A 13,077-nucleotide genomic window follows, 5' to 3' on the forward strand; every position below is an offset into this window, starting at 1 on the left:
CTGCTCATTGACCGACTTAGTATGAGAGGCTTTGCGAGTGTCGTACGGAAGCCCCTCAATTTAGCTCAACCGGTCACGGAAGCGGACAAACTGTCACGCCACTGTAAGGTCCAGTCTATTCGCGACGGGCAGTAAAATACTATGAACGTGATAGCGCTGAACAAACCGGAGGTGAAACAAGGGTTGAACATTTTGGTTCTGGCGCCCGGTAGCCAAGTGAATAACATCTTGGATGGCCCGGGTTTGAGTCTGTGTGTGTGTGTGACTCAGCCCTCATCTCGAAATGTGGAACAGTTAGTGTTTTGTCGATAAAGACATGAAAACATACTCTAATTTAACCACGCAGATGTTAACAAGGCCAGGGAAGAATGAAGCTGCTTAGAACGGCCGAAGCGATGGCAGCCTACAGATACAAACCAGGTCTAAGTTTTCAGAACAAACTGCACAGGTAATGTGTCCAGCTTGGTCTACTGGGAATCGTCTGTCTTGCAAGGCTGTCTAACCCCAGCCATCCTCAAATCAGAGCAACATTCTGATATGGTTGACTATACCAAAAGTTTCTCGCCATAACCTATCGACGTTTCGTTTGATCTGATCTCGTTTATGAAGGAAAGATTCAGCTGGGTTCCAGGTAAGTCTCTCGCCGAAACCAAATTTATATGCAAATGAGAGTAGTGTATTTCGCCAACTTCGTGCAATTTGGGTTCAAGTAGAACATAAAGTTGACAGAAACTCGGGGACTGCGCCTACATGATAAGCGAAATCGATCGTGGGATGTCGAAGAGTTTTCGAGCCTTCTGAGTAGTGAATTACGTCTGTAGAACAAACATTGTTGTCAAAGCATGCACTTGGTTTAACGGATGATGGATATCACAGAAGCAACCACGGAAAACAAAGACGATCTAATAAAGCATGAAGACGTGACGACGTCGTTTACTAGGCTTCATAAGTAAAATAAAATTGTTAAGATAAGTCATTAGGACTTCAATCTGACCAGTTCGCACAAGTGCGGATACCTCTGCGCGTATGCTGCAGTGCAATTAGTTGGTCTTCGCTAATTCATTTATTTTTCAGTAAGTTGTATTAGTATAATGAAACTTCCCCACAGTAACCTCTGGCCGGACCGATCGATGGATGCTGTAAGCCGGTGATGGTCTGTCAATTGGAATTTATTTACGTCCATCCGTCAATTTTAAAAGAGGGGCGGGTAGTTGGGGACAACCTTAACCTATCGTTGGTATCAGAATGGGGAAAATTTATAAATAAACACCATGATAGGAGTTTGAAGGAACTGACCAAGTGGCCATCGCAGAGAGAACCGTTGGAGACGGGCATTCTTGTAGGGTCTAAACACCTCGATGGTCTTCATTTGGCCGCAGAGAATGCATACGTAAACTGGTGTCCGATGGAATTCAGTCAACGGATTGGAAACCCCTGACAGTTCAAAGTTGTCAGAGATTCATGGGTGTCTCTGTCGACTTAGATACTTAAATTTAGTGTGCTCCTAGTGTGCCAATCCAAATTTTACTGATATCGGAACAAGTCAAACTTTGGTTCCACCATTATAAATGATAGCCGCGGAATGCCTGGGCAAAACCACCAGGATTCGCGGTCGACCGCACCTGACTGCGGTAACTGCACGCACATGGTGTGTGCATTAACATGCACGAAACAAAGCGTTAGGCACGTGCGCGATCGATTCACAGCGCTAGACTGGAATCAGCTGTTGGTCATGTGATGGTCACAGTGAACGCAGCGCAGTGGCGCGGATCGATTTTTCGAAAGCACACTGAAGAGGAATGAGCACATTCAAGTGACTGGTGTGGTTACATCACAACGGGTTTAAACGGCTCCAACGATACCAGGGGGAACGAGTTTCTAATGAAAAAAGTAGTGATATAGTCGTGATCAGGAACTGTCGATGGCGACTGTAGAGTGTTGAATGTGACATTTAACAAAAGGTTCAAACGGGGGTACAGAACCTAAAACAAAACGATTTTCCGGACGTTCCGTTGCAGAAATTCCTCGCAGGGAGAAACCTAGGGTAGTGGATACATTTTATACACATATTCGTCAAAGGATGCGCAAAGGCCGCCAAACACAGGTAAACACATGGTAGTCAGTTGCAGTTTCATGCGGCTTTGAGCGTTTATATCACCGATCCAACTCACCTACCGCGGCCTTATCATACCGGAAAACAGTTCTTGGAGCGTATCAAGGGTATTCCACCCTAAGCCAGTGCGCACTTTCTAACCAGACCTTCTGATTGCACCAACTCAGATCACATGCGTATCCAGATTGCCCCTCAAAATCATCCAATCAAATTGATGTAGCCAGCACCTAGGAATCATCTGGATATGTCCAAATGCTCATCGACACATCATCGACACGCCAATCAGCACGAACAGGTCAGTGACTAAAAAACGGTAAGTTGTTGAACAGAACAGCTGTTTTCCACGCCCAATTCAGAGAGGTGGCCAACCCTTGACTTGGCGGAGGAGTATGAAGGAGATAACGAAACGCTTGGGTGCTGTCGGTGCTACTCGCCTTCCAGGATGGGGACCGCGTGATCCTCACTGTGCCTGGTTGGAGACACTACAAGATATGGCTGCCAACCGATGTCAGTGGCGTTCTTGTTGTCAGTTTCTATCCAGATTGCCTGAGTGAATGTCTGGAGGTGTAGGCACCTCGGAATGATTGTGTTAAGCTAGCACTAAGTCCTTTCCCAGTCCACCTTTATTCTTTTCTTTACAATAAGGCTTTCAAATAAATCATGGTTGTACGGCGGTGAAGCATCGGTGTTGAACACCGTCGATGGTGATGATGATAACACAAAGGGAATAAGATGCGGGATAACTAGGGTTGGCGACGGCATGTAGCGAAAGCACGTAGTTGGTCGGTGGAACCTTTGGATGGAAAAACACAAATTTTCTCAGATATTCAACGATCTCTGCCAAGTTGACAGACAGGCCATTGACAAACAGACCCAATACGAACACAACCTCGGTTCTTATGGATACAGTAGCAATAGCCGGAACGTGCGTGTTTTTGGCGAGCAGTCTGTGCTAGGAGTAAAGATAAACACTCGTATTTTGTCCGTGTCGTCTGGTGGTCAGACCGTTTGTCTACCCACAACAAATTCCAGCAGACTACCGTTCCTAATCGCCTATCACCTGATAGTATTGATTCGTCCCAATGAAAGTCCAGGATGAACGTATCTCTGTGCATGTAAGCTTCCAGATATTTGAGTGAAACTATGCCAATCATCTCCAAACAATCCCCCTGGATCAAAGGACGTTAATGAAAACAGGAGTGAAAATCAATCAGGGTCACCGTGAGAGCCTGCCTGGTCTAACCATCGATTGTTCTGGCGTACACTCGTCAAGAAATTTCTGCAGACCAATTGGACTTCTCTAACGGAACGCGATCACTTTCTGCAGACACTTCGCCTCCATTCAATCATTTGAAAAAATGCCACGGTAACCCCCAGACCTGAAACCAGGTAGACTGTATAGAACCGTTAGAAAATGCACTCGGGACAGTTATTCGATGCTTGGGTCATTGAATATTGGACCAGGACAGCAAACCTAGTCCCATTATCAAAATGCATCCCCATATTATACACACATGAGTTTGTTCAGAAGCATCTATGGTGCAGATTGACTGAGAAGTTCTGACAGGCGGATCGGTCGATACAATCAAGACAGTTACTAGCTCGCCTTTGGAGGTTCCGTCACATCGCTTTAGCGTCGCCTGTTCGGATTTGATCATTCAGATTCAGCATGCGTTGGTGGAGTCCGAGTCCCAGCGCAGTTGAGTGTGTGCTGCTGATGAGCTCTAATAAGAGCTAAAGTCGAGTCCAGTGCTCCTCTGACTTAGTGCAGACGGAAAGGGTTAGGATTTTTGAGACGACTGTGATGCGGATGCAAATTTTACAAAACTCAGGACCACATATGAAGAGAAAAGAGGAGAGGGGTAGTAGATTGACATTCCCTCTCCATTATGGTATCCAGAATGCCAAGTTAATTCGGTTGCATTAGACAGAAGGTTGTAATATGGAGAGAAGAACCTAACACCTGCGGATGCCGCGAAAAGTCACGTGACCAGATTAAAGAGGGGCTGTTGCAGAGAGACACAGGGAGTGGCGTATGTGGTAATGGTCAGTTAGTACAGGGCTACCCTCCGTGGAATGGGCAACGATCATAAAGTTGATTTGGGAGTACTATTTTGCTGACAGAGCAGCCTTTATTCGATTGAAACTTCTACGGCATAACTGTATCTGAGACCGAGCATGAGCTAGCTCAGTGGTCAAGACTCGAACTAACTGATCGGAAGGTCCGCGGTTCGGATCCAACGACATCTCAACTGCACCCGTCTATGTTTAAGCAACCTAGCGGTACCTTGGCCCTTGCGCTTTTTTAGGATGGCATGACAGCTGGGAATCGAAAAGGTGTTACAGCTGAACGATCTAAGACCAAGTTTAGTGCAAAAAATGCTTAACCACCGTATAAAAACTGACAGGAAAGGACAAGGTGACGAAACAGAACTGAGTCGAAACAGAGCCCTCATTTTTTCGCCTGACTGAAGTGTTTGAGTAGGTAGATCCACGCAGTGAAGGGAACTTACACTGGCTACCCTGAATTCGATTTGAGGAGTTCTACTGGGGAATTACTAACACATAGTAGTAGATCTTCGTCTTTTTTAGACGAGATGGCTCAAGTGGTTAGAGCGCGAATTTACTGACCGGAAGGTCCGTGATTCGAACTCGACCTCTGCCTCTCGACTTTCCCTGTCTAGGCTCGGGCAACCTGACAGTATCCCAGCCCTCGTGCTTCCTTCGTGTGGCATGGCAGCTAGGCACCGAAAGGGCGCTACAGCTGAACGATTATTATTATTATTTATTTATTTTAGATCTTCGTCCGTCTCTATGGTTCACTAAAGCACTCGCGGATAGAATGCAAAACATGCATCGAGCTGGAATTCACACATTGCTCCCTGGTCCACGTACACTGTAAGACAAGACAATCAGTCGCGTGTACGGCTCTTTTCTGATCTCACACATTTCTTGCTAGAATAGAAAAACCCAGTGACCCAGGAAGTAAGCAGCGAAATATGACCATTGACTGACAAAAAACAGCAACGAAACAAACAAACAAACACAGCCATCTAGAATTCTTTCGAACATTCATGAGCATGTCCTGATTCTCGATCAAAGTTTCACCAGCCTACGCAGCAATGTACGCTGTCCACAAGAGAAACGCTTTTACATTGTTGTTTCAACATTCAAGAGGTCATTCTGCAACAAGATGTGAGTGGAGACGAGCAGTGTGCGACAACAGAGTGCGCAATAACTATGAGTGCATGAACGTGGGCGTACCGGTCTGACTACGGAATGTCTGACACTACGAAAGCATTCGATTGTTATGAAGCTTAAAAGTCAGAAAAGTTTCGAGCACGATTGCCGTGTTTAACCAACAACATTATAACCTACTTTTTTTGGGAGTAATCTGAAACGGGGATAGGGTGATTTTACGACAAATTCAAACATTTGGAAAGTTTTGTCTTCAATCTGTAGTGGGTTTTTCAGGACTAGGAAGTCGAACGAATGCAATTTCGCACATGACTATCGAGGGATATGTCAGTTTCGGCAACATTAGCAAATCGAAGAAGCTCAAACGAGGCTGGCTGAATATCTGAGGCGAATACGACAAAAACAGTTGGGCTTCCACACTCTTCCACAGATGCTGCTGCCCACTCGATTACTATTTTAATTTCGACCAACTTTCGAAATTTGGTTCCAGAGAGATATGAAAACGTTTCAAACCGACTTTGTTCGGTTTGATGATGCATGGAAAGTTTGACTGTTGCTGCTGGAACTGGGGACAGTTGAACACGATGGGTTCACAAATCCCATACCATCTAAACCTTCGTCAAACTGGCTTCGCAGATACCGTCAAGATCCTGGCCCAAATTTTCGATGGGCCATTTTCGTCACTAGTGTCTCAAGATTACCAAAAGGGATACTGAAGATTTCATCACGTTTGCCAGTGAGGCCAACCGAGAATACGAGTGCTTCTAGCTCAGCACCATGACCCATAATCCAATCCGAAGACTGACTGACTAATGACTCAATGTTCGTAGTGAGGTGACCCGGGGGCTTGTGAGGTGTCGGGCACATCATTCGAGGAGTTTATCAAGCTCCACAAGCCGCGGTCATATGGTAAGAACACCGAGTCATCGTAAACCGAATTCGAAACGATCCAAACATGGTTGGAAGGGCACGAACGGTGCGGTCCGCCATCCAGGATGTAATTTACGTGGCCATCCTTGTGTCTGGAGTGATGCAGGTGGGGATCTTCGACTCAGCTACCATCGGGATCGCCTAGTTGGAGGTGTTGGCACCTCGTATATTCATGAAAGGCTAGCTCAAGACCCTTCCCTTAACCACTTTATTCTACTTTTCTCTATGGTGTTTCGTTTAAATAAATTGCTGTTGCTAAAGCACAGTGAGGCAAGGATGCTCAACACGGTTCGGGCTACTGTTGGACATCAGGAACCGTAAACAAAGCGTTAAGCTGCAGTACTGACTGGGACACGCTGCAAAAAGTTAACTAGCGACCTATTCTTGACCAGATAGGGGAAACATGTCATTTCTGTTGGGTGGTTGGGTCTAACCTGCAATGACGCGATATCAGGTAGCCAACCGGGGATCACACCCTCCTGTATATGGCTTTAACAATGCGCTGCAGCTCTAAAAATGTGGTTCATGTAGCGCAGCTTGAGCATTTCTGTGATAGGACTCAACCCAAACCATCACAGAGGCCTAACCTGGCCTTTATCTTCCAGTCAGAGGGAAAGCACGGCACCGAAGCATGTGTTTGATGATGTCCCGTCGATGATGAAGATAACGGAGGGGAAAACCCGAGTTTTAAGCACTCGACTAAAACAATTTTCTCAGCTGAGACAGATGGTAACACGAGTAGGGATTATAAAATCTGTGTTCAAGTGTCAGACTGAATAGTTTCTAAGGCCCTGGTCGACGGACCATACCGAATAGCATACCTCCGATGAAGAATACTGCCAGCAACGCTCAGCGATCAAGTTTATCAAGTGATTAGATTTTGTAATCTCAACCGGATCGAGTGGTCACGACTCATTCCCGTGGCAAAAGGTCGAAGATACAAACTACTTTCTACAAGAACTCCTCAAAACAAATCCTTTGGAATGGTGTACACTCTCCTGAACAGTTCATTGTAATTGGTTCTCCCAAAGGACAATCCAGCCCAAGAATAGCCTGATTTTCTAATGCTAGTACATTCCAGAGGTGAGCCGCCGAGATTGGAATGCGAGAACCATCCGACCTACATGTGACTCGATTAGACCAAAGCACGAAGACCAAACAAGCAAGCGGAATGCAAGAGAACAAGGCGGCGTCATAGAAGAACAATGTTCACACTAATTTGGAAGTGAATATGTCATTTAATTGAGTATATTTCCGAGAAGAAAAACAGGATCAATAGTAAAGCACACAAAAAATGAGTTCGAACCATTGTGACAAAGGTGGAAAATCCAGGGGTAGGACAATGACAAGAAGGCGAGTTGCGTGCGTACGCAACTGCGCACGCACGCAGACAAATAGACAATCGAAGAGCAATCACCACAACACGCTGTTCAAGACAGCACTAAAAAGAGGTGATGCGTATGACAAGTACGGAAAGCCCACAAAAGCCGCGTCATTGACTACGCCCGTTGAATCACAAGGCCATGAGGTCACACAACCCCCCCTCCTCAAAAAAAAGACAAGTAGTCAAAATGTTATAGCTGTTGTGCTGCAGGAAGGGATTGGTAGCCAGGATAAGAGGAACGCATGATAAGAAATAGTCGTGACCAATGAGGAAAGACAAAATGACTGATTGTGTAACCAAAGAAAAATAGTGATGAGTACATAAGTGACACAACAGGAGGATCACGATGAGGGGGTAAAAACGGATGTCAAGCATCAGTTTACAACAAGCATTTGGTCTAACACAGATAAACAGCAAAAGGCTGTAGAAATGTGTCAATTCTGTGTCAGTTATGTGTGTGTGTGTGTGTGTATGGGAGTGAAATGGGGACCAATGGGTGGAGTCACGACGCCACGTCTACCCATAAGTGCTTTCATCACTATAGGCAATATAGAGGAAGTAGTCAGAATCCTTGTGTTCCTGCAGTAGACAAACGGAAAACAAGGTTATAAACACCGCAATCTGTGGCGTGCGGTAAATAGTCTGCCAAGCGAAAACATTTTACGTATGTCTGCTTTCAGTCGCCGTTTCAGGAACTACACAACCGAACACGGTAAACACCGGCAAATTTATAGACGCAAACATCTCCAACGGGATTCACACGACTGTTCGTTCTTTCAGTCGTGGCACCCTTTCGGTGCCCAACTGCCAGAAGGAATCACGAGGGTGGGATACTGCCAGGTTGCCCAAGCCTAGAGAGGGGAAGTCGAGAGGCAGAGGTCGGGTTCGAACTCGACACGAACCTTCGGGTCAGTGAGTTTGCGCTCTAACCACTGAGCCATTTTAGTCGGATATGAATATCGGAACATTTTCGGGAAACATGCAGACTGACTGATGATCCGCAGCAAGGCGGTCTAAACACGACAGTTTTTCGGAGATTAAACTAGCTGGTTGGTCGTAAATTGAGGGAATCGATCAAGTCACTGATTTTTTACAGAAAAGTAGTCAAGGGGATTTGAGACATCATGACTTTCTAGACGAAATCTTGCTGTTATTCATTAAGTTTACTATGGATTTTTTCGAGCTTGCCTTCAGACCAATAAAAAAAGACGAATTCACCCCTACAAACCTTGAAAAGAGTCTTCAAAAACAACCCCGTTCTGTTTTGCCGCATCTATGCAAGCTATGACACATTCAACGGTGCCCGAGAGCTGTTTCTCTTTCCAGACTGCTAATGTCAATCTTGAACAAAAGGTTTGGAAAATATCACCGTCTTGTCATCGTGATAAGCTATTCGGGTGCCCCGACTTTGGACGGAAAAATCAATCTGCTTCTAATTACCAGTTGAGGCAAATGTGCCCTAACGATGGAGCGGATGCACACTAGTTCGATGGTACCGCAACACCGAGATGGCCCAAGTGGTTAGAGCGCGAATTTACTGACCGGAAGGTCCGTGGTTCGAACCCGACCCTGTCTAGGTTTAGGCAACCTGGCAGGCTCCCAGCCCTCGTGCTTCCATCGGGTGCAGCTAGGCACCGAAAGGGTGTTACAGACCGTAACAGCCTTATGTATCTATTGGGCTACATGTTCTCGCATACCCTACTCAACACATTAAAAGATCCGGGAGACACAAGTCAATTTCTAATCGGGTTTTGAGTAGAACTGGCATACTCGGGTTCGTCTACAGCGATTGGGGCGGTGCTGTCGCAAGTTGCTGGCTGAGTTTGGTCGGACTGATACGCTTCGACGGTATGTGGGCGAAAGTGGCAGATGATTAATACGTGTGGTTAGAGCCGACTGGGGTAATGCACGCTGGTCTAAAGCAAGTACTGATGCAAACCGAACCGACTTGCAATCGTCTTGTGTAGCAAACGAACAGGCAGTGCTCCGATTGGCCAATCAAGTGCATTATGGTTTGTAAAGTTAGTGGTTCCGAATCCCGGGGAATCTCCAAAATAAACGACAGTAAAAAATCTGCGTTAAGTTGATTAAAGTACGTTTGAGGTGGACTTATACCTGCATATCCATACGATCATTGTTCCCGCTCAAACGGTATAAAGGCACCTGCGGTTACCGCACAAGAAAAAGCACCTCTGGCAAGGTAGACGAAGCAACTGAGTTGTCACGACCCGATAAAAACTCGGCCAGCTACGTGTGCTCGTCCCATTCCGTGATTTTGTCGAGAGAAACCTATTTGACTTTGAATTTTAGGTCGTGCCCAGCTCACCAGTTGAACAGAAAGTTGTCTATTGGAGAAGGATAATCAAAAACACCACATGGGATGCGACGTTTGAACTCGTCTATTTCTGACCAAGCGTTATCACGTGAGGAATGTTAACTCTCAAGAAACACTGAACTCCGGTTTCGCCGAGATGTGTTAGATGGAACAGGAGGCAAGTAAACTGCGTTGAATAGCTAGCTTGAAAAAGCTTTTTTTCATTTTTTGTGGGGTCAATATTGCATCCATTGGGTAAATTAGTTAAGCTATCTTTAAACGCCTCAGTACGTTCGGTGGTCGTAAAGCAAGACAAGCTATCCAATGAAGTAATCGGACAAGATTGCCGCAGTGTTTCAAGCTTGGGGGTGAACATCCAGCAAGATAATGGCTTGGAGACATCTCGCTAGTTGCAGCCCAGGCCCGTATCTGAACTGGCGCTGCTGTTGGTGGAGGATCAGCTGGGAATTCGGTCAGCTTGACCCTCAGTCCATCTACGTCACCGGACACTGAAAACGCTATTGAGTTGCCATTTGTGTCCGGCACGGGTGATTATAATACGCGTTCGTTCGCCAGACGATGGGGCGAATCGTCACTCCAGCTTCTTGGTATCTCGTGTAAACGATTGATTTCGGACTATTTTTATCGGGAACTCGACTACAAAGAAGAAGTTCGACTTCTCAACCAGCCTTTATCAAATGTGACGATTTACTTCACTCAACCAAAGAACAATCAAAGCCCCTTAATGAGCTCAGCTACCTGCGTAATCGTGACTTACCTCGTATAGTGCACCCATTGTGGCACTGGTTGGTGGAATGGTGTTGTCTACGAAGAAATAGAGCGCGGCGTCAGGCTCGAGGGAGACTCGTTTGCGAATCAGAAAGTAAAACTGCCCAACCGTGAGGTCAGACGGGACAAGGTATTTGTTTTTGTCCAGATCGGCCACACGAGCCCGTGGGGATTTCTCGATTATCACCTGTGTGAGAGCACAATGCAGGTAGGGAGGAGAGAGGTTCGGGTTAAAATATGGCCAACGAATTTTTCTATTTGAAAAGTTTTACCGTCGCTGAAGTTCGAGACTTGTAGCGCTTGCTAAGAAACGTAACCACGCTGCTCATGGATACGTGGCCCGAAAACATGAGATTATGGACAAGTTGAGGCACTTTCACCACCCTAATTAGTATAGGTTTGATCAAAGCTATACTTTGGGAACAATGGGTGGTTTGTCTAACTGTTGATTTGGAGTTACGGCCTGTATTCCCAGAAGTTAGGTGTAAAATAATTGACAAAATTTAATTCAAGTGATCTGAACGAATAAAATCTGTTACCAGCGGTCCTGTAGAGTTGATCTACCTGAAAACTGGATCAGGGGTTGATGAGACCAGACTATGTTAAAACAGATGAACGCAAAGCTAAACTTCATCAAACTCGAAAAGTGGAAATTGCATATGGATAAGGTTAGTAATTCGGTAATATAATTTTCAGAATGCAGGTATTAGTTACTTATGAAGACATATAAACGCAAGTGTCGAGGGGGATGCTACAATAGCTGCTGCCGAGCCAAACAGCCAAACAGCGCACGCGATCTGCCCATCTTTCGGAACACTACCGATAGTGAGTGCCACCAGCTAGCCTGGTCGCTGGTTTGTTCACCGAAGTTTACAGTCTGATTGCGAACGCTTTACCAACAGTCGTGATGACATCATTGCGTTCTGAGCAGAAATGCACTTAGGTTGGAAGTGCGTGGTTGTTGCGCGTACATACACGGTCTACTCACCCAGGTCAACCTTGGTCGAGCATTGGCCATTTGGGCAAACATTTCTACTGGTTGACTTGTGTTTTGATTGAACCAGGAAACGGGACTCATTGTGAAGGCAAATGAACAGGGTTCGCGGCGGAGGGATCAAGAACTAAGGCTACACGGACATCCATCAATCAAAAGACGGCGATGGTGTGTTTAATTACTTCGGGAGCTGAGTGGCTACGCAGTGAAGGTGATAGCTTTGATGCACGAGCGCCACTAATTGCGCGATTGAGACATTTCTGCCATCCGGCGAGGTAGCTGCTGTCTATCCAAGTTTACTTGTTAGTGTTTTCATACTTTGTTTTCAGATTATACACTGTCCACGTCTCGGTCGTTTCCACTAAGCACAGGACTGGGCGAAAAGAGCTCTGCGAGGCACATGGTCTTCCGCAATGCGGAGTGAATGTCATAACCAGAGTAACCTACGAAGCGTGAGTAATTCATCTATCGCGGGAAAGTTAATTCTTCCTAAGACCATTTAACATACTTCGATATTACTAATCTGATGTCCCCACCAGGCTTGACCAAAGCTTCGGATACAAGGATGGTCAAACACTGATATCTTCCACATATCCGTTGTGCGTAGAGCCTATACCTCTGTCATTGACAAACAGACTGACGTCACGCTGGCGCCATAGGTGTCGGAGGTTGGCAAAAGCAGCCCTGAGAGCTTGGCACCTCCAGAAAACCAAAAAACAGTAGCAAAACGCAGCAAATATTCGCAGGGAGTCCCACTTGATTCATTTGATACGTCCTCGTAAACTTCTTGTCAGTGAAACCGCTCAGGACCATTAGGGCTATCTGATGTCCTGCAAAGAAAGTTTGGGTAGCTGCGTAGAAAACCTGAAACATCATTGACACCAGATGTGAACACTGGTGCTTCACTGCCGCACAGGCATGTAAGCTTTTTTGATTGAAGATTTAAAATGGCAAGAAAAAGATGGCGCACGGGGGGCTAAGGATATTCTACCACAATCCAAGGTGTTTATACCTATGGTGACCGTGAGTACCCTGAACAATTCAACTGCTCTTCGCCGAACTGTCGGCCTTTGAAAAAAATGCCCCAGCAACCTGGCGGTATACCAGCCCTCGCGTTTCTTTCGGGCTGCATGGTAATTAGACACTCCTCCCGAAGAGACTGGACAGATTGTGTGCCCCTGTGCCCCACTGGGTTAAATAAGGGGGGTTCCTGGCGGAACTCGCAGAGCCTCATACTAAGTTGGTCAATAATTAGAGGTTCGACCAGCACAAAGCCCTGGCCCACTAAGTTGACGGACTGGAACATGTGTGGCGAATTGTTAAATGGTAATGCACCTGCATTACCCGCCAAACAC

At 46.0% G+C, this 13,077-nt stretch overlaps 1 protein-coding gene across 1 annotated transcript in view; it reads right to left on the reverse strand.

The window, feature by feature from the left end:
• Positions 1 to 2,539: 2,539 nt before the first annotated feature.
• T265_05397 (hypothetical protein) overlaps positions 2,540 to 13,077 on the reverse strand; it is a gene marked incomplete at both ends in the record, with an annotated part of 19,976 nt that continues 9,438 nt past the window's right edge. Inside the window, 7 exons of the mRNA XM_009170395.1 lie at positions 2,540 to 2,671; positions 2,735 to 2,906; positions 3,174 to 3,282; positions 4,326 to 4,660; positions 4,745 to 4,877; positions 5,783 to 5,870; positions 10,718 to 10,915. Coding sequence (XP_009168659.1) covers positions 2,540 to 2,671; positions 2,735 to 2,906; positions 3,174 to 3,282; positions 4,326 to 4,660; positions 4,745 to 4,877; positions 5,783 to 5,870; positions 10,718 to 10,915 — 1,167 coding nt within the window. The remainder of the gene's footprint in view (positions 2,672 to 2,734; positions 2,907 to 3,173; positions 3,283 to 4,325; positions 4,661 to 4,744; positions 4,878 to 5,782; positions 5,871 to 10,717; positions 10,916 to 13,077) is intronic.

The sequence above is a fragment of the Opisthorchis viverrini genome, assembly GCF_000715545.1.
Source record: "Opisthorchis viverrini unplaced genomic scaffold opera_v5_101, whole genome shotgun sequence".
Taxonomy (NCBI): Eukaryota; Metazoa; Platyhelminthes; class Trematoda; order Opisthorchiida; family Opisthorchiidae; genus Opisthorchis; species Opisthorchis viverrini.